Source organism: Poromitra crassiceps (assembly GCF_964638095.1).
Source record: "Poromitra crassiceps genome assembly, chromosome: 10".
Taxonomy (NCBI): domain Eukaryota; kingdom Metazoa; phylum Chordata; class Actinopteri; order Beryciformes; family Melamphaidae; genus Poromitra; species Poromitra crassiceps.
In genome coordinates this window covers 47,334,568-47,357,464 of record NC_139631.1, presented here as the reverse complement: position 1 = coordinate 47,357,464, position 22,897 = coordinate 47,334,568, and the positions used below count along the sequence as shown (strand labels likewise).

Sequence of the window (22,897 nt, the reverse complement as noted above, 5' to 3'; positions counted from 1 at the left end):
CCTATTATCTTCTTGGTGGTGCAACCCCTGTTTGGAAAGCCTACAATTGCCTATGCGCGCTGTGATTTGCTCATCTGCATTCGGGGCGGGACTTAGCGATAGGTCAATTGGAACTTCCAATTGTATTTACACTTCCTGTTAGTCTCTCAAGCCAGACGGTCTGTTCTACATAAGGTGAATAAGCATATATGGAACTTGATTCTTTCATAACCACTAAACATCGGTAGATTTTCATTTGGACTACCCAAGTAAAGTGAAAACTAGTTGACAGTCTACAATCAATATATATCCATACTATTCATGAAAACATTAACATGTACAGATGAAACAGAAGTACAAAGTTGTACAGTTTTGTTATTTCTCCACACACATACCTTATAAGGCACATTAGGCAGAGAGAATTGTGACACGTGTCTGCCAAAAAAGATGGAATGATGGTTTTAATGGATGTAATAAAAACAAAATGGTATGGTATCCCAGGGCATCACTATACTTTTTAGTTTTGGCCAAACCGGGTAGTCCACAAGGGTGGATTAAAGTAGCCATGGGCCCCAGGGCTATGACTTTTTCAAGGGCCCTGTGGGTGAAGATTGATTGATTGATTGATTGATTGATTGATTGATTAAGTGATAATGAAGTATTTCTATGCCTTCTCCTTAATCCTCTCTGGTGAAACAATTTGCATGAGAGCAGGCAGCTGTAACAGGTTTGCAAACAGGAAACCTTGTCTAAACCACAAGCTACATGTCTTGAACACAGCGGCTGCAAATGCACGCACAGTCGGCTAAACACAGGAAGCAGGTCAACTAGTTTTCACTAGGGGGACGTTACATCGATGATATCATTATTCTGTGGAAAGGCAGTGAGTCTGATCTACTAGATTTCCATAAATACCTGAATTCCACCAACAACAACATCAGACTGTCCCTCGAATACTCAAAAGAAAAGATTAACTTCTTGGACCTCACTATTTCCAGGGGAGAAGATCAACAGCTGCACACCACCATCTACAAAAAACCCACAGATCGTAACACCATTCTACATGCAGACAGCTTCCACCCTCCCCATCTCAAGAAAAATATTCCACAGGGCCAGTTCTTAAGACTGAGAAGGATTTGTGATCAAGATCAAGATTTTACTATACAGTCTCACAATATGGCAGAGCGTTTTATTGAATGCAATTACAAACCTCACCATGTGTTAAGAGCACGAGTGTCAGCTACCACCTTAAACAGAGACACACTAGTATATAGCACCAGAACAACCAAGGAGAATGAGAACCGGACCTTCTGCACTACAACATACAGCACCCAGGCCCCTCACATCAACCAAATAATCAGATCCAATTGGAACATCATCACTTGTGACAGCACGCTCAGACAACTTTTTCCCACCCCTCCCATGTTTTCCTACAGAAGAGCTCCCTCCCTCAGAGATAAACTTGTCCACAGCTACCTACCTGCCGGGCGAACATAAAGAGTCATGGCTCAGAAGACCTATGGGCAACTACAGATGTGGACATTGCAACCACTGTGACAACATCATACGTACCCAAACCTTCACAGACTTGAAAACCAACCACACCTACTGATAGAGTTTTGTCAGCAAGAAACTCAGGAGTATTCGTTGAATGGGAGGGAAACACAGCGAGACTGGGGACAAGGACACATTCGACAACAAGACAGGTGGATAAGGTTAAGTGCACAGTGTCACATGTTTATTTAAGACTATCAGACATGAATAGTTATATCAAAGCATTATATTAAAATTGGTACAAGTCAGAAACAACTGAATAAACTCATCGATACATTGACCCAAAGAGGATAGAATGTGAAGTTCTTCCCAGGTTCCAACGATCGTTGCAGCAGTGACCTGTCATTCCTCAACACCAAGTGCCAGGGGATGAAAGGATACCGCACCCCTCTCACTCTGAGATGTTATACAGTAAATGTGACTTTCTGATTGGTCCTGAAGTTGAAAACAGGAGGAGTCTCGAAGCCAAAAACATCATTTCCCAGAAGCCCTGAGTCTTGAGGCAAAGCCACCGTTGCCGGACTTCCTGGGATCCTCGAGTGGGCGTATCCCGACGCAGGCCATGTGGGTGTTTGTATTTGAGAGAGAGAGAGAGAGAGAGAGAGAGAGAGAGGAAGAGAAAGAAGAGAGATAGTGTTTGTGAGTGAGTGAGTGTGTGTTTGGGGGGGGTGTGTGTATGTATGTGTATGTGTCATGATGAATGCATATAAAGTGTGCATTATATTAACTATAAACAATAACATATATGTACACTCTGCAATGCAGTGACATGTCTTCTGTGTGAGAGAGCTCAAGAAGGGGGGGGGCCGGTGGTGTGCTTGTGTGTGTGTGTGTGGGGTGCGGGGGGTGTGTGTATGCGTGTGTGTGTGTCCGCGCAGGATTGACACACACACATCCATGATAGTACATTTCTTCTTCACAACACAACACAAAGCATATTTCAAACTGCATTTTCATAATTGGTTAGAAAAAACATTACATACAAATATATCTCAACCCAGTTGCTTAATGTTCATGAGTAATATGGGAGCCAGTATATTACTTCAAACTTTTAAACAATGGTCTGTTATAAGCTCTGACGGGAAACTTACTCCCGTCTTCATGTTTACAGATAGCACGGCCACCTGCAAGGTCGAAATACGTCAGTTCTTACGTGGTTCTTACACAGCACTTGATACTAAAATAAGGCCGTCTTTGTTCTAAGCTAGACCTCAAGAGCTTTTTTGGTGGGAACTGCAGATTACATAATTCAGTGCTTTTCTCACACTAACTGTTCTCAATTGCACATGGGCACATGGGCAGCTTCTCAACATCAATCCCAAACACATGGGTTGTATGCAATCACATATGATCACCCTATTGATTAGAATTTGGGCCGTTTGTAAACATCAATACTACCAACATAGACATTTCTTTAACTGCAACACTACTTATGTTGTATACCGTCTCACCTGCCCTTGTGGTTTTTTCTATATTGGACGAACAAAACGTAGACTCAAAGACCGCATCAGCGAGCATAAATATGCTATCAGATCCAAGAACACAGACTACCCTATGGCTAGACACTTCAGTGAATCACATGACAGCAATGACACTTTACTCAGAGCAGAGGGAATTGAACACATACAGCAGACCACCACAAGAGGGCCTCAAGAAACTTCTTCAGAGAGAAACTTTCTGGATATTCAAATTTGATGCTATGGCTCTCCCCGGCTTAAATGAAGAGATCGATTATAGACCTTTTTTATAAATACTGTCCCATTACCAAGAATATTTTTTATTTATTTCACGCAATCTTTTTCCATACTTTTATTTTGGAATTGGATACCAATCTTTTTCACGTATTCCGGAAACACTTATTTTCCTAACCGGAAGCATAAACCACTACAAGTTCCGTGCACACCTGAGCACACAACTTTTGCCCTGACGAAGGCCACAGCGGCCGAAACGCGTAGGCAACTAGACTTTTTTCCTACTTTTCCTACTTTCCTTCCTCTTACCTCCCTCAACGAGTGTCGCCTTGGTTGCGCCTGAGACCACCAAACTGTCCAAGTAAGTGGCCTCTGGCACTTTATTTTATAATTGTTCCCTTACCAAGACCACCTCAAACCAACAAACAAACAAACAAACAAACAGACACACATACGACAGAGCACGCCAGCTCCCCCATTTTTCTCAATAGTTTTCACTTTACTTGGGTAGTCCAGATGAAAATCTACAGATGGTTAGTGGTTATGCAAGTGATGGTCAACTTCACGTTTACATTATGTAGTTGAAATTCTGTAGTAAAAGCAACAGGTTTATGAATGCACTACATCATACATACAGTACTCCACTCGTGGTTTGTTCAAGTTCAACTAATTTATTCTGAAAATATGTTCATGGACTGTTATTACAGTACTCTATAGATAATCTGTTAAACATACTTTTACCGTTTGCTTGGACCCAAAGGGGGACGCAGACATGAGGTGAGTGGAGATAAAAAGGGTTATTTGCAAAGCGATGGTGGTCAAAGGGGATGTGAATGATAAGATGGATGGAAGCTGGAAGCCACGGGGTGTTTGTGATCCAGGCCGAGCAGGCAGACGGGCTGACAGACATGTGGTGCAGCAGAGAGGAGAAGAATCTTCAACACAGAAGTAACATGATTAATACAGGCACAAGGAAACACTGGGAAAACTCAGGTAAACTGTATGGAGCAGCCAAGAGAGTGAAAACTCAGGTAAACTGTATGGAGCAGCCAAGAGAGTGAAAAGTCAGGTAAAATGTATGGAGCAGCCAAGAGAGTGAAAACTCAGGTAAACTGTCTGGAGCAGCCAAGAGAGTGAAAACTCAGGTAAACTGTATGGAGCAGCCAAGAGAGTGAAAACTCAGGTAAACTGTCTGGAGCAGCCAAGAGAGTGAAAACTCAGGTAAACTGTCTGGAGCAGCCAAGAGAGTGAAAACTCAGGTAAACTGTCTGGAGCAGCCAAGAGAGTGAAATCTCAGGTAAACTGTCTGGAGCAGCCAAGAGAGTGAAAACTCAGGTAAACTGTATGGAGCAGCCAAGAGAGTGAAAACTCAGGTAAACTGTATGGAGCAGCCAAGAGAGTGAAAACTCAGGTAAACTGTATTGAGCAGCCAAGAGAGTGAAAACTCAGGTAAACTGTCTGGAGCAGCCAAGAGGGTGAAAACTCAGGTAAACTGTATGGAGCAGCCAAGAGGGTGACTACCATTGACGGTACCAGTGAAGCGGAACAGCTGATGAGGTTCAGCAGTGCCATTGAAGACCGACACGGCTGAACTGTGACACAGACACAACACAACAGTTGAATCCCCCCACTAATAAGCTGTTGAAACTTTGTGGAACATTAATATATAATCTTGAACATTAGTTGATCATTAGAGTGTGTTCATCAATTGTCCCATATGGATAATCTGTTAAACATCTACAGATGAAGCTGAATTTATGAATTGTTGAATGTCAACTAATAAGCTGTTGAAATGTTACTAATACTCTGTAGATTATCTGTAGGTGGACTATCCAAGTAAAGTGTTACCGAAGGGGATAACCGTAAGTTTCAGTTTATTCTGGCTGGCTTGACACTGCTTAGCCGTGCTAACGGTGCTATTTATTAGTTTTTACACAGTGTTGTCGTTGATGTTGTAATTGACTCCTCCCTGTATTTTATTCCCGTGTGCCTTGGTATCAGAAATATAAATGTATTGTATGAAGAATAACTAGCTAGTTGACTGCTTCTTGGTGTGGACTTAACACTGTATTGGCTTGTTATTGCATCAGTCAAATAGTTTGTCAATGGCTATTGACGGGGGATTATACGCATTGGAGTTGTTGGTGAATTTACACTACACGACTGCGTCCAGTCAGCATGTTTGATATACTCGTTGTGGCTCTGGCTGGTTGTCAGGACAGTCTGTTCCCATCACACACCCTGACGATTAGAATCTGTACCTATCATACACTTACAGATGTTGGTGCTGACTGCCCACAACTGATGACTAGTGTAGACAAAGACAGACTCTGCCCAACTGGGAATCCTTGCTAAAATCGGGTGAATAGTCTTGTAGTGTAACCTCAGCTTGAGTCATTTTTGGGAATTAGCCATGCTGTTATCCAGGCCACACTGGACACGAGTGACATCCTACTATATAAAAACAAGCTTGAATTCACTATAGCGGCGACCACATAATGCGAATACCCGAAAATGCAGGATGCAAAGCAGATTTGAGCATTTTCCCTAATTTAAGCTTTTTATCAGCATTTTTGGAAAGTCTGCGTGGAGTTGTGGCGTGCGCATCCCCAGGTATGGAATAGTAGACTTTAAGGGTAGAAACTTTACAAAAGCTAAGCTCACCTCGACTGCCATCTCAGAGAGGTTCTCGCGGGCCTCGTGCACCATGTCTCCCAGTCTGAAGATGGGACAGAGCGAGTCGTTGCTCCTCTGACAGCTCCTCAGGTACGCATCGTTCATCTCCGTCAGGATGTTCCTCCTGCAGCAAGCAACCAGAGATGACTGATTATATAGATTCCTCATTCCAGGCTCACCAATAGACACTTTTCACAGCAGCTAATTTGTGTATTAACAAGGTAAACACAGGTGTAACCAATAACATTAATGATGGTTTCCAACTTCCATTCCATTTAAGTGTTCCAGTGCCAGCCCTCGTTAATTTGGAGGAACCTTTAGTGCTGTTTGGGAGTCCTAGTGGTAAGATACAATATTTTGTGAATATGGGCCTGGTATCTAAATTTAATTCTGAGTAGTAATTCCAGTTTGATTACTGTAATTCCCTTAAATTCAAGATACAGTATCTCCATTGTCCTTTTTAGATATCTTAAATTAAGTTTTACACATGAGTTGTAGATATCTGCAAAGTTAATTGAGTATAACTTTGTCACTCTATACCCCTCTGGAGGCAAAGGAAATGTAATTCCTACTGGTTTCAAATAGGTCAATACAAGCCATATAATATTTACAGTAAGTGTTAAAAAATACTCAGTTAGTTGCTGATATTTAGCCTTGTTCAGTTTTAATGAGAATGAAACATTTGATATATGATATATGATATGATATAATATATGATATATGATCTGATCTGATATTGCTATGATATATGATATGATATATCTGATATAAATGGATTTGTGGAGGGCGTAAGCAGAACAGCAGGTTAACAAAGCAGGTATCATCTCATGCAGCTTGGTAACTGCAGTCATCTTAATGCGTCTAGAACAGTGGTGCCCAATTTGGGGCCCGGCGCGCGCTCTTTTTTTTTTGGCCCGCCACGGATTTGGGGGTGAAAAAATAAATAAAAATAATAATAATAATAAATTTGCAGGCCAGGCCACCGGGCAGTTGCCCGACTTGCCCGATTATGCAGTCCGCGCCTGAATGGAGATGTCGGGACTCTTCTATCTACAATTAACGTTAATTTTGTGCAGCTGTATTCTCTCTCCCCGACTCTATCACACGGGTGTGAGGCATTGCTATCTGAGGATTGATTGCTCCTGATTGGTTGGCTGAAAATACAACTGTTTTTAACTGGGTGTTTACTGATTAAAAGTTTAAGCTCCACACAAATGCAGATGTTTTTTTTTATATATATAACCAATTGCAAATTATTACAATTACCAAACAGATAAAAAGTAGATTATTAGCCTATATTGAAATGTTATTTTAGATTTAGAATGTTAATTTTCTATAAAACACAATACATTTTAATGTAATTCCACAACGTTTATTTTTGGCCCTCGGCCCTCCACCCAGATTGAGTTTTGGCCCTTCATGGGAAATAATTTGGGCACCCCTGGTCTAGAAGATCAAAGCAGCGGCCTCACCGAATGAAGTTGAACGAGGCGAATCTGATGTTCTTGATCAAGACGGTGAAGTTCTCTGCTGCTGCCAGTAGGGCGGGTCTGCACGACACACACACACACACACACACGCACGCGCGCGCACGCACACACACGCACACGCACACTCACACTCACACTCACACTCACACACACACACTTCACTGCAGCCATACTGCATCTTAAAGGATGGCTTTACCGATAATCAACCCACTTTGTATCATTAATTAGTCTCTGTAATATAAGCACATGAACAGTGAACCTGCTCCGAGGGCGCCTGTTATTGTTTATTTTTAGTTTTTAAGTAACCCCATGCGCACATCAAAGGACAATCACATCGAGCCTTAATGACTTGCAGCCGAGATACCAAGATTATTATGATACAGAGTGGGTTGATTATCGGTAAAGCCATCATTTAAAATGTGAATGGGGGGGGGGGGGGGGGTCCTGATATACAACACGTGAAGCCAACTTTGTCCACTTTGCAGGAACATTATTATCCAGTTTGTCTAAGGAAATAAAATGATCATGTCTCCACACATGAACATAACATAACACAAGATCATTTTCCAGTGTTTTAAAGTGATTTTTCAGTAACGATTATTTGGAGTTGGATTATCCGTCGGGGGGCGACTGTTACAAAGTGTTTAAATGAACTGTGATGGGTGTGAGTTTTACACTCTCAGAGATCAATTAACGCTGACAATCTTGCTGATTTGCTCCAAAATAACTGCTGGTGTGAAAGTGAAACTCTCTGCAAATCATAATTGAAAAAAAATAAGTCACTTGTGGGTTTTTCCAATGAATCGCTCCACTTTGGTGGTGGTCTCTATGGGGCCCCAGGCAGACACCTGAGAGGTCTGGGCAGTTTGGTGGTGGTCTCTATGGGGCACCAGGCACACCACACACCTGAGAGGTCTTTACCTTGGCAGTTTGGTGGTGGTCTCTGTGGGACACCAGGTACACACCTGACAGGTACCTGGGCCGTTTGGTTGTGGCTTTAAGGAAGTTAGTCTGATCCATAGTCGCCTGCCGCGCGACTGCTTTGCAATCAAAAGTTCAGTGGTTCGAATCCACCACTGGGTTTTAGCAATCTCTGTCCCAGGCCAGAGCTTCTTTACAGGTCCGTTACAATGTAACTACATATGAACGTGATTTATAAGTAAGGGTTAATGCACGACGAGGTGTCCATTATCAGAAATTATTGGACGACGTGGAGGCGTGAACCGTCCGAGGCGGTGATATTGCCTCCGCGGTGATATTTTCATAATTTGCCAACCCAGACCTCCTGCGGGGCGGGCCAGCATATATCCAAAAACTGTAAAACGTTTTGTAGACATTCATTTAGTTTGATAGTTACTCAGAGTTGATTTGAGTTCAATGTGGTCCCGTGATGTCATCAGAAGGCACTGAAACATTGTGTACAGTACTGTGATGACATCACTGGTCCACACTTAACTCAAGTCAACTCTCAAAAACTATCAAACTAAATGCAAAACTGTTTATGTATATGTGTGAGATCACTAAATATGTCCGCATTGATTTTCGGTGAAATGTCCCTTTAAGATTAGGACATTTCTGTAATACGGCCCCAGAGGAGTAATTCCTGCTAAATGTAAAAATGTACTTGACAATAAAGACATTCTGAAGACATAGAATAAACTTTATTAACACTTGGTCCTGAGTCACTATTACGTTCATTTCGGGTGGTTTTCGCCCTCCGACACAGAGTGGGGAGCTGGTGTTTGCACTGTCTTTTCCGGTTGGCCATTAACATGGTCAGGTCCTGTCGTCACCTTGTCTGATTGGCCGTTAACCTTGCCGGGTCCTGTCGTGACCTTGGTAGGGCGTCCAGGACGTCTTCCACCCAATCGAGCCCGCCGTCTCGCCACTGCTGCTGGCAGTGCACGGACAGCAGCGCCGCCACGCTTTGCAGCCTTCCCGATGGCATGAGACCTAACGGATGGCAAGTCTGTGGTTGCGTTGCGGCCGAACAAACGTAAGGCTTTGATGACCTTCGCCGGGTCGTCTTTGATCTTGTGAAAGGCCTTGACCGCAGCCACTGATGCTGCTTTGAAAGACGTGCTGCTCTTCACCATGGCTGACAGCTCCTGGCACATCTCAGCAAAGTCTGCTGCAGCAGCTTTATGTGATCCTGGAAAACAACAGCGATAGTCATTTAAGCAACAATAACAAAAAGATCCATACTGTAATCCTATCAAGCCGCTGAGCTGACTAGAAACTCTGTAAGATTTCATCTTGTAATCGTATTAGTTTATTGCAGGCCACACTGTGCGATGTTTGACCTAATCAAATTGGCTACGACATCAGATTTGATGGGTGTCGACCAGGGGTTCCCAACATTTTTTAGCTTGTGACCCCACTTTGACGTCACAAAAATCTAGGGACCCCAGACAGATTTTAATCTGAGAATTCTGACTTTAATCTGAGAATTGTGACTTTTCCCCCCACAAAATTCTGACGGTAAACTCAGAATCCTGTCTTTAATCTCAGAATTCTAACTTCTTCCCCCCCCCCCCCCCCCCCCCCAGAATTCTGACAGTAAACTCAGAATTCAAATTTTATTTTCAGAATTCTGACTTTATTCTCAGAATCCTCCTCTTCGGTAGTTTTAAATTTTGATTAAAAAAAGAAAAGAAAAATAAAACGACCCCATTTGAATTCCAGGCGATCTTACTTAAAGGCAGTTTAGAGTCCAGCGATTTATGGTCATTGTCATGAAAACACATATTCACATCGAAAAAATAACACATTTAAAGGGTCTTGAATTTGAAATCCACCTAAGACTTTTCAATACTTTTCAAGGGTCTTGATTTTCCCTAAATTGAATTCCCAACTTTCAAGACTTTTCAAGACCCCGCGGATACCCTGATTAATACCAGTCAATGAGCAGTGAATACACAAGAATCAAACGTCGGCAGCACGCGCCAAAGCTACGCACAGTTGTCAACACATTTAGCAAGAATGGAGCCCTTCCAAAGTGGAATTTGTGTGTCTGGAGAAACATCAATTTTGCGAATTTTGCGAGAGAGCTTGAGGTAACGTCAACTATCTATTAGCCTCTACTAGCATTTAGCATCTATACTGATATGATAATGCAGCATTTCTATTGGTTGTTATCAGATGTCGTCGTAGCGGTCACCCTAAATTTCTGACACTGTCAGAATTCGTCCTAGGCTATCTTTGGTCACAGACTGTCACAACAGCCATCTTTGAACCTCTCTCACTGCACGACGCAGGTCGCAGGACCAGCATTTTTGTAGCCAAGTGCAGAGATATCTCCACGTTTCATTCACGTTGGTCATCTTTCGTCTTTTCGTCTGGGACAACTCAAAATCGCAAAATCACAAAAGTGTGTCAAAGGCTTAAGACAGGGCTTGGCAAGAAAGGAAGTGCCTAGAGATGAAAAGATCAACAGGGTTCCCACACATTTTCATGGAGGAAATGTCAAAACTTTTCCAGGACTTTTACAAGGATCATAATATGATTTCCATGTAATGTGAGGCAGTGACTCTGAATCAATACCAGAAATGATTACTACACCGGCCAAATAGGACACACCTCTTAATTAGATTTTAGTGCTTTTTAGAGGCACTGCGTCACATTACATGGAAGCTAATGAAATAAGACAGGAATTCTCCATAAAAGTATTAATAATACAAGAAGCGTTTTCGAATGTGTAATACCCCTAGTAAAACAATGTATTTTGGTATATCGGAAGACTGGTTGAAAGAAGACAGATATTTGATTAATATATTGCTGGTAGCTGGTAAAAAAGCTCTCACCAGGAAGTGGTTATCACAGGAAAGCCCTAAAGTGAAAGAATGGATGAATATTACGATGGATATATATAAGATGGAAAGACTAACTGCTGTTATCAATCATAAAGTAGAACAATTTACCTCAAGATGGGAATGCTGGGTTCAATATATAACACCCATTAGGCCAGATTTCATTTTTTTGGATCCAAGATGAATGTATAGTGAAAAGTCGACTCCCTGTTTTGTATGTTTGTCTTTTGTTTTTGTTGGTTTGTTTTGTTGCTGCTGTTGCGGCTGCTGTGGTTTTGTCTTTTCTTTTATTTGTCTATAATAAAAAAAAAAAGCTATGGCAGTACATATCTACAATGTATACAATGCAAGTACGGTATGTATAATAATCTGTCAATAAAAAGTTAAAAAAAAAATAATAATAATAATACAAGAAGCACTAAAATCAACACATGGGAGATTATCCACGGAAGATTACTGTAACAATTTCATTACACACAACAACATTCCATGACTTTTCCAGGGCTGGAAAATTAGATGTTGAAACTCCATGATCTTTCCAGGTTTTCCATGACAATGGGAAGGAACCCTGGATCAAGATATAGAAGGCGCAGAACCACCTTTAATGATTAAAAACGAGACAACGTTTCAACCAGACTGGGCCTTCATCAGGTCTCCAAGAGAAACACTCACGTCAGTGATGCAGGTCACTAGCTGGTTCTGTGATCCACTGACATAGAGCAGAGTTGAAATAGTGCGTTCTGACTGAATACCTTTCCCGTTGCGGTGCCTCAGTGCATCATCAGCCTCATTGATGTCATGGTTGTGGTCACTGCAGATGGTTACTATTGTAGGAAAGTAAGGTACGTGAGGGTCCGTGCTTCTGAGGAGACATTTCAGACAAAAATGCTGGTTCGTTACTGTGTAAGACCAAGGGGCAACCTCTGCGGCTGAAAAATGAAGCCAATGAAGTGCCTTAAACCTGCATTCTTTCTAATGGCCAGCAGAGGGTGACTCCACTGAGTGCATTCTGATTCTGCAGTCTGATTCTATAAAAATCAATAGGAAAATGACCCTACGTCTTACTTGATTTATGACCTCAGTAAGCACTTTCCTAATGAGTTTATGGTCTCAATCACTAGTCTTTTACAATAAAGCATTATGTTAATTTAGTAAGTTATGGTCCCAATTAGAGTGAAATAGATGATAAAGCAAACTATGCTTTCCCCCTGTCCATTTTTGTTTTTGTGAAAATAAATGTGTCCGATTCAAACGGTGTAACCGTCACTGCCCCATACTTCCATGCATCTTTCATGTTGGTATCATGTTAAGCAATACATCCACTAGTGGGCAGTAGAGAGTCAAATGTTGTCTGTGCAGTAGAGAGTCACAAAAGAGTGTGTGTGGTACTGCTCTGTTTCATCCGTATCCATAAGCTTTCAGAAGACGTGCAGAATTACACAGGAAATTAACGCAGAGTACGGGCAGAAGGCTTCATCCATTATGCGTATCCGTATTTAACGTTGAGCATAATCTGGCCTCAAAGCCAAGTATCCAGTGTATAGAGTACCGCAGGAATGAGTCCGGAAGTAGCACTTTGGTTCCTAAGGAGAAAAGTGAATGGGATTTTAGAATGGGGATCTCAGGTAAATGCATGAAATAACGTCTGTGGTTAACAAAGGTTTATGGGAGTGGAAATTTGTGTTCAGCAAGATAATCATCACAAACGTGGACCAGTTATATCACTTTTGAAGCATAAATGTGCTTAATGCAAAAAACGCTTCAAAAGTCATAAAAGTGGTCCTCGTTTGTGAAGATTATCCTGCTGAACACAAATTTCCAACCCCATAAGCTTGTGTTAACCTTTTCCCCCTAAGAACCAACATGGCGGCGATTTCTGGTTAAGCCTACAAAAATAGGTCATCCCTGCGGTACTCCATTTTGTAATTTTCAAGATATTTCCTATGTTGCGGAGTCCTGCCTGACCTGTTGATTAGCCAAACTGTTCGCCATTATTATTATTATTATTATTATTATTTTTTTACAAATAACTTCATTTTGTGATTAAAACGTCTATGTGACTCATGTCATGACTGATAATAATTAATAAGTAAGAAATATTGTCTGATATAAATAGCTAGCCTGCCCTTGTGTTAGCTAGCTGCTAGCTTCGTTCTTTAACTAAGACAGTGTTCGCCAGCCTCAAAACGCTGCCGATAATCACCTTTAACCAGTTTGAGTTAGGTTCTTTCCATAAAGCCACTTCTTTTCGCCTGAAAGCAGGGAGCTTCACCGGCAGGACGTAGCACGTGGGAGGGATCATGCTATTCCCGCCAGTTCCCTTACGTCCCGACCGACCAGAGGAGGCGCTAGTGCAGCGACCAGGACACAAACCCTCAATCCAGCTTCCCACCCGCAGACACAGCCAATCGTGCCTGTATGGACGCCCGACCAAGCCGGAGGTAACGTGGGGGCGCGTACCTGCGAGTGCGACCCCTCGTGTTGGTAGGCAGGGAATCTACCGCTACACTACCCAGACGCCCCACAATATTGTGGCTTCTAAACAAAGGTTTTTCTGGAGATATGACCAGAAACAGTATGGCTGCCCACTTCCGTTGTATCACAGACAAAGAGTTTATTGAAGTCAAGAGGTGACACTGTTCTGCTTTTTTTACAACAGCGCTGCAGTCATGATGTTGCAGTGGAGCAAACTATTAACCTTCGGTTCTTATCAATGTAAGTTCGTTGGACAAATCACATTACGTGCTTAAATTCATCTCATGTAGCCCCGCCCACTTGACCCATTGTGTCACGACTTCCTGTTCAAAACGCCGGCTGTTTTACCTGCTCAAACTAGTCTGACTCACCTGGTCAAACCTAGTTTGACTCGCATATGAGTCAGAGTAGGTTTATGAGTCACAGGAAGTGTAAACACAATCAGAACTTCCCATTGTGTTTACACTTCCTGTTAGTCTCTCAAGCCAGACTGTCTCTTCTACATAAGGTGAATACGAGATAGATATTAGAACGTTTTCATAGAACACCAATGCTTATACAGGTAGGAGAGCTGACTGGAGGGGGCCTGGAAGGACAATTCAGTTTTTTTTTTACAACCTGGACCTTATTTCCAGTTGGATTGATGTTTTACAGGTCAGCCTGAACAGAAATGTCTGAAAATGATTCAGTACAGAACTAGAACGTGCCGCGCAACGGCCTGGAACAGAGGCCGTAGGCCAGGGGCATGTGCTACGCGTGCATTTATCTCCTGTAAATATCTTATTTTCTACCACGCAGCAGCTCATATCCTTATTATATGATAGTGGCATAAATGCCAGTCGCTTGATTTACCTCTCTCAGCCAACTGTCTGTAGGTTCCACATCCGGGGACTGACTGTGTAACCAAGTCCTGCGAGAGGAGAGGCTCACATCAGTTGAGAGTTGAGAGTTCAGCTGCAGTGGATCAAGCTGCCATGTTTCATGTGGAATAAACACCGTGGATATTTATCTGATTTGGAGAATATGGACGATGCATTTGAATGCGATGGTCGCCTGTATTTATTTGAATCAGACTAACGTCATATGAATTACAAACTGAGGAGGAGCGGGGGCAACGGGAGCGTCTGTCTCTACCAATGTGACGGACAGAGACAGGGTGAACACGCTGTTGCAGCAAGGTAAATACAGCATTCATTTGATCATTGTCTCTATGATATAATAAGGATATGAGCCGGTGCGTGGCAGAAAATAAGCTATTTACAGGCTGTACAGTAAATGCACGCTTAGCAGGTGCCCCTACAGCAGGGATACTCAACTTGCTTTGCCCGGGGGCCACTTTCGTGAAATGATAGAAGGCCAGGGGCCAGTTAATAAACAATCAATATACATTTTTCTGTAGCGGATTGTAGGTTTTTGGGGTGTCAGCCAGAGTTTAGTCTGACAATGTTGTGCACACCGGATAGTTAGTTAGGTTAAGTACATACATAAGTGCCTGGGTATCAGACGGCGGTATTTGACAATTTAGCAGCTAAATAATAGATTATTGAAAGATATTCCATATTCCAGACTGAAATGCTATAACAGAAGTGGAGTATTGGCCAGAATGACATGAACATTTGGACACTTATTCAGCGGGTATATTGCATGTTGCGTTCAGGTGCACTGTAATTTTTTATTTTTATTTTTTTTGTTGCAATTCCATCGCGGGCCACACAGGGGGCGCGCGGCCCGCGGCCCGCCAGTTGAGTATCAGTGCCCTACAGCCTCTGTTGCAGGCCGTTGTGCGGCACGTTCTGGCTCTAGACTGAATCGTTTTGAGACATTTCTGTTCAGGCTGACTTGAAAAACATAAATCCAGATAGGAAATAAGGTATAGGTTGTAAAACGCGGAATTCTCCTTGAAGCCTTAGGGCCTGTGTCCACCTAGCGTCTTTTCATCAGCTCCAGCGTCTATTTTCAATTGTTTCCAATGGGGGGAGAGCGTATGCGAGCGCACACGGACGTCTAGAGAAAGTGCGCTGCGTCCAGCGTATATTTTCGGCGTTTTTGTGCGCCCGGCTCCCAGCGCTCCCAGCGCTTCCAGCTGAAAATATTTTAACTTTTCAGAAAGACGCTGGTGTCGGCTGCTCCTTTTCTGGTAACTAATCATATGGAAAAACTATCGCAACAGAGACAGAACGGCTCAATTGTGGGAGCAGATCGGCTAGACACTTAATATTTCTGGTGAGTGTTGTGCTTACTGCTTTTAATAGCGTAGCCTACCTGTGTTAATTGTTAGCTTGCTAGCTGTCAGCTATCAAGCTGAACTAACGTTACTTGCAGACTGCTTCCTTGTATATTGTGCGCTGGGATCAGCATTCCCCAGCGCACTCCCAGCTTTTAACGTCGGAAAAAGAAGCTAGGTGGACACAGGCCCTTACTTACCGACTCTGCCTGCCTCTGCTCACTTCACCAGCGCGCACGAGTGTCACAGACATCTTAGTAGGGCAGTTTGTGTTCTTGCTTCTGCCTGGCACTTTTTCACTGCCCCGAGGTCTTGTGTTATACTGGCATCTGTAACTGACCTTAAAATGACAATACAGCTGTTATTTTAGGTCTTATAGTATGTTATATACTGACATCTGAAGACCACCTTAAGGGACAATACAGCTGTTATTTTAGGTCTTATGTTATATACTGGCATCTGAAGACCACCTTAAGGGACAATACAGTTGTTATTTTAGGTCTTATGTTATATACTGACATCTGAAGACCACCTTAAAATGACAATACAGCTGTTATTTTAGGTCTTGTGTTATACTGGCATCTGAAAATCAAGACCACCTTAAAATGACAATACAGCTGTTATTTTAGGTCTTGTGTTATACTGGCATCTGAAGACCACCTTAAAAGGACGATACAGCTGAAATGCTTTTTATTTTTTTTCCAAATTCCATTTAGTTTTTCCCCAAATTCAGTTTTTTCCGTTTAAATTTTTCTGAATTCTGTGTTTTGCTATTTATGCTCATTTTACCATCAGAAATAGTGTCTAATACGTGTGGATTAATAAATGTCCACAATTTAATAAGATTTACACAACAGTGCACTATTTTTAACAAGTGCTTCAAGTCAGAAATACAGTAGATGACTGTACAAAACATTCTATATATTTTTGTTTGTTTGTAAAGTGCTTTCATGCGTCTCATTGTGTGCTTCAAGTAAAGAAAAAACAATTGTGAACAAAACATTCACTTCAAACATCAGAAAATCCTTCGAAGGTTATTTTATTTTGAAAGTTAAACAGGAAGTGGTGGTGTTTATCTTCGCTAACTTGACATTGGTCAACGTGTAGCTGCTAAAGAAAGGAGAAATTGTGTAAAAACGGCATGAGTCAAGTGAATAAGAATACACAGCCACAAAGGAAACTTTTCCAGCTTTATCATGTGCAAAAGTGGATATTTCGTCTTTCATTCCCTGTTGCCATCTAGACTACAAGTAACATGAACAACACTCATAACTGCGTCTACAAAGTATTTAAACAGTCAGTCAATTGAGCCAACGTGATCAAGACCTCTGCAAGTAGTTAACGTTATCCTAACGTTTTAAATTAACATCATATCAGAATTAAATAGAATGTGTAGGCCTGAGTGAGAAGGTCTAAGGAGGCAGAATCATTCACAGCTGACATCTAACGTTATGTAGGCTACTTCACATTCACACACTTCAGACAGGGTTATCGACACGTGCATATTATTGTCTCTGAACGGGGGGAATGCCCGTTAACCCTATACTCGTATATAACTCGTTAACTATAGTTAACGAGTTATAACGTTACTGCAGAGTCCACTGTAAGCTAAGGTGACCAGATTTCTCAAATGAAAATCGGGGACATTTTCAGGTCCGCTATGGGGCCCAGGGGGGGCTGTGCCCCCGGCTTTTAGAAAATTGTGTACATTTTACAGTAAAATGCATCAATCTGGTGCACTTTGAGAGCAAAAGTAAGAGGCTAGATCTATGAAGAACTTTGTGATTTTTAAACAATTGGAAAAAAAGCAGTTTACAATGGTTACTAGTTATCTGGCACATTTTACCACAAATTAGACGGCCTAGGTAATTCATGGGAAATAGGCTACTGGTGTATTGTGTAGAGTGGCAGGAACATAGAGAGGGACAACTTCTCTCTTTGACCTCACCAACTGGTGGATAATTTATTTACACAAAACAAAAACATTACAGTAGTGATTTATTACCTCATAAACACTTTCCTTGAGTTTAGGGTGTCGCTCACCACCAGTTTCAAGTATTCAATGGCCACATGACCATATTAACTGCTAATTTAATATTAAATGCTGACAAAATAATTAAAAAAATCATGTTAATACTAAAAGGCAATTTTAATGATTAAAATTGTAATCTAGAGATAAATATGACCTATTGTGTTAATTTAAACCAGGGGTTATCAAAGTTTTGATGGCTGAAGGCCAATTTAGGGAACAGTAGGCTAATGACTAGATAACAATGATCCATTACTTACCAGGTAGTTTTACTGTACTTTTAATTATTCAAAACAACTGGGATGGATAACCCGCTGAATGGGGTCCGGTAAACAAGGACGGTAGCAAAAGCAACAAGCAGACGCCGCCTCTCGTTCGCCACCTCTGGGGCTTCAGTTGCATGCGGCTGGGTCCTGGGAAAACCACGGCACGGGCAGAGGGAGGACATCTACTCTGTGATCTACTCTGTCACACACAGGCAGCACTTTGCACAACGTGCACAACGACAGGCTTTTGTGGTGCCGCAAATGCTCTGTTATCGAGTTTCTTTCCAGTATTATTATTTGACTTTGTGCCAAAATCTGGGACATTTTCGGGGACAGCTCCAGCCGGGGACAGAGCACCGAAATCGGGGACGTCTGGTCACCCTACTGTAAGCACAGGCAGCTGCGTGTGTGGGAGACGAGGGAGAGAGTGTGTGTGACGTCACCTTATTAACGTCATTATATATTGAATTTCAGCCCAATTATGGCAAATTCTGCAGTATTCCACGTTTTACAGTAGATTCCATTTTTATTGGTAAATTCCGCGATTCCGTGAATGTGGATTTCATATGGCTCTATATACACTGTATGAGGCACAGCATTGATTGTGCTGAGAAAGGACTCTACCCATCGACATCGATGAATGAGAAATTGGGCTAAGTGTCCAAAATTCAGAATTGACCGTTAAAGCTTAAAGGCCTTATACTTTAATTACTGACATTTCCTCCACCAAAAAGTATATATTAATATCTATTTTTGTACTAGAACATTACGCAACCTGTGAGAATGCTATGAGTGTAAGTTGTGCAATGCAAAGTGTCTTACCTTGTAAAGAACTTTCTGGCCCTTTCTTGGATACGTCCGGTCTATTCTCCACACCACTTTGTGAGAGTTCAGCCACAGCTTGATTTCATCTGCCGTTGACAAGGTCATCCGAAGAGTGGCCCTGAAGCTCTCATGGTCACCGGTCTTACTAATGGTTCTGTAATCGCAGATATGGTAGTCGTAGCCGTCTGGCAGACAGTCCTGTGAAACACAAGAAATGAAACAACACAGGAATGTGTGCATGTGGACACACAGGCGTAGGTGTGTGTGTGTGTGTGTGTGTGTGTGTGTGTGTGTGTGTGTGTGTGTGTGTGTGTATTATGCAGCGTAAGATTGTCTAAGTTACTCTACTCTTTACATAAACATGCTTGTTGTGTACATACATACTATTATCAATTCAATATTAAATGTACCGGTATACGCTATTTGTTTTAACAGAAGATAGGCATTAAGGTCCTGCCCCGGTTGGAGTAAAGGAGAGAGAGAGAGAGAGAGAGAGAGACAGACAGACAGACAGACAAGCAGACAGGCAGACAGAGAGACAGACAGACAGGCAGGCAGGCAGACAGACAGACACAGACAGACAGACAGAACGACAGACAGACAGGTAGGCAGGCAGAGAGACAAAGAGACACAGACAGACAGACAGAACGACAGACAGACAGGTAGGCAGGCAGACAGAGAGAGAGAGAGACACAGACAGACAGACAGACAGACAGACAGACAGACAGACAGACAGAACGACAGACAGGTAGGCAGGCAGACAGGCAGACAGAGAGACACAGACAGACAGACAGACAGACAGAACGACAGACAGAGAGACACAGACAGACAGACAGACAGAACGACAGACAGAGAGACACAGACAGACAGACAGACAGAGAGACACAGACAGACAGACAGACAGAACGACAGACAGACAGACAGGCAGACAGACAGACAGGCAGACAGACATACAGGCAGACAGACAGACAGAAAGACAGACAGATACACAGACAGACAGACAGACCTTTAAAGCAGGAAGAAGTCCTAAGAAGATGTTGTTGGTCTTGGGGTTGATGCAGGGAAACCTCTTCTCATTCTTCTCACGGGGCTTCAGTCTGCAGATTCTTGCACTCCGGGCAGCTTGTCTGAGGAGAAAGATCAGATGTTTAGACTATTGGCAGTAACATTATTGCAGATATCTAGGCAGGCAAACCATGCAGGCAAACAGGCGATTGTAATGAAATATCAGGTATGACATGACACTTCCACCACCTGACTTCAAAGATCAGATTGAGGTGATATGAAAATGCCAGTGGGCCCGGTTTTAAGGAGAAGACTTGGTGTTTTGTGCAATCAATTTTATTTGAAGGAAACCTTAACTTGGACTTTAAGGAAGATCTTCACTCAAGGTGTTGTGTGCAACAGGCCCAGGTGCTACCTAGAACAACGTAAATGTGTTGAGGTTAGCTAATGCTGCATCTGATCTGCCTTCCATTTAAACTGGGAGTTTGGGATTTCCCAGTTGAGTGACGTCACACCCAAGTTGTCAACGTTCCATTTAAACAGTCGGGAAACCAGCCATGGTTAGGTCTAGCCTAGTCTCAAGGCCAGACCCATGAGAGTTCTTACGCTGATACACTACGTTACACTATACTAGCCCATTTTTCGAACCGCTCTCTCATCGGTGCTACGACCTGTCACTCATTCAATTTCAACCCGCCTTCAAAAACCAGCAGTGGCTGTGTGAAGTGGCACAGACTAATTTATGTAGTATGCGGAGCGCAGCGATTCAACGTAATATTTGAGTCTGGGGAGAGACTAGGTCTAGCCAGGCTAGCCATTGTTAGCAATAACAGTTGATAACGTATTTCACAGTATTTTGCGCATACACACATTGCAGCAACATGTCCACACAGATAGAAGTTAGACAGTGCTGTGTGTGTACAACTAGGGATGTAAACAGTTAACCGGAAGTCGGTTAACTGCCGTTAAGAAAGAACGTAACCGGTTAAAATTAATGAGCTGCAATTAGCCTGTCAGTGATGTGGCCTGCGACTCCTGTGTGGGTACTAGAACCTCTGGTGGTAGACTTGGAGTTGCTTCAAATCAAGGCAAGGAGGGAAAGTGTGGATTTAGTGCATGAATTCTATAGTTATACAGAAAGTAAATATACAGACTATCTTCGGGTGTTTAGGGACTGATCAAAAGAGTTACAGAGTTGCAATATGCAAACCGACGTCTAACGTATATACAGTTGAGTTGTAACTAAGCCATTTGGATAGGTTTGGGAAGGGGGGGGTTGAGAAAGCCAAACCTAACAGAGTATTGATATGTAGTGACTCAGTCAGCATGTGCTCTGTGCAGCCTAAGGCTAGTAGGTAGATCTAGTAATCGACAAGAGCTTTTGATATCATGAAAACACACCAATAATAAGACAAGGCATGGTGGTCACATTCCTGCACTCATGGACATTATGGGTAATGAGAGAGTGGACAAACGAGCCCAACAAGCTGTTAATAAAGAACATCTAGACGCCATGATGAAAGTGTCAACATCAGAGGGAAGGGGTATTGCATGGAAGAACATCAGTGAAGAGCGGCAGCAGTACAGGGAGGACCAGGAGATACGAGGAAGACATTTACATTCAATAGCCTACAGAGTAGAGTGGGTGTTGGGAGGAACAGAAGAGAAGAGGTAGTGCTGCTCAGATTACAAATAGGACACAGAAATTTTAACACATTATAGAGAAGCATCCAACTGGGCTGTGTGATCATTGTGAAACAGCAGAAACAGCAGAGCATCATGTACTTCTTAACTGGACGAACTTGCAGAAATTTGCCCTGGAAATGATGATTGATTGACAGCTGTCATGTCGTGATATGATTGGTTGAAATGGGGTAGAAATTTGATCGTACTGAATGACATCGGCATACTGTAGTAATTTAAACAGTTATGAATGAATGAACTCTTTAACGCCTCACTAAGACGAGCACCTCGGAGACACTCAGTCTCCCTGAGACTGAGTCAGCCGATAGGTTAACTGTGCCTTAGCTGAGCCACATGTAATGTGCAAGTTGACTGAATATAATTCCAGTGTGCAATAACTGCAATTTGACACGTACCGTACATTCTACTTTGTCATACTTTATTCTACTTTACTCTACTTTATTTTGGTTTACTCTATTGCATTTTACTTTATTGTATTGACTGTTTACGTTTAGGGAGATACTGTGTGATACTGTGTTGTGCTATGTTGTGTTATGTGGATATTTCATGCCTGAGTGCGAGCAGCTGTAACTTGTCCCAATTTCCCCCCGGGGATCATTAAAGTCTTTCTGATTCTGATTCTGATTCTGAAATCCTGAAAAAATAACTTTTGGTGTGAAAAAATGTGAAAAACTAAATAAATTAGATTTTTGTGATTTCTTTTTTGCATACATTATTAAATAGGTTCACACTGAATGCCCAGGGATGTGATCTAAAATAGAAAAAAATATGTTTTCATTTCAGCTCGACTCTATGACAACTGGACTGATGTCATATTATGACAAACTAGACATTGTAGGAGTTAAATCCAGAAGATGGCAGTAGTGCAACGATAAGGATCCAAGCAAGCTGCCGTAAAGCCTCAGTGAAGAAGAAGAAGAGGAAGAAGGGAAAAAGAAGATGGCCATGACTATACGACAGTAACTTTAATATAACACTACCACGTGAATAACTTGACCTTACTAGGAAAGTGAGCGTTAGTTTAGCTAAGAAAGTAGTTTAATGGATGGAAAACGAGTGAATTTATTGTTAATTTACCGTTTTTCTTCTTCAGTTGAGCGCAGACCTCTGCTGAGATCCATGGCTGTAGGGATCAACACACAGACGGTCGCTGATTGGCTGGTGCGCGCA

General features: G+C 42.2%; 1 protein-coding gene across 1 annotated transcript; it reads right to left on the bottom strand.

Annotated features, from left to right (window-relative positions):
• Positions 1-9,072: 9,072 nt before the first annotated feature.
• On the bottom strand, positions 9,073-22,848 carry LOC310784483 (uncharacterized protein; the record flags this gene model as incomplete). Its single annotated transcript, XM_083645470.1, has 6 exons — positions 9,073-9,542; positions 11,952-12,061; positions 16,099-16,238; positions 19,016-19,216; positions 20,025-20,145; positions 22,805-22,848. The coding sequence occupies 6 exons, from the start codon at positions 22,846-22,848 to the stop codon at positions 9,085-9,087; spliced, it is 1,074 nt and encodes a 357-aa protein (XP_083501596.1). The 3' UTR covers positions 9,073-9,084.
• Positions 22,849-22,897: the final 49 nt, after the last annotated feature.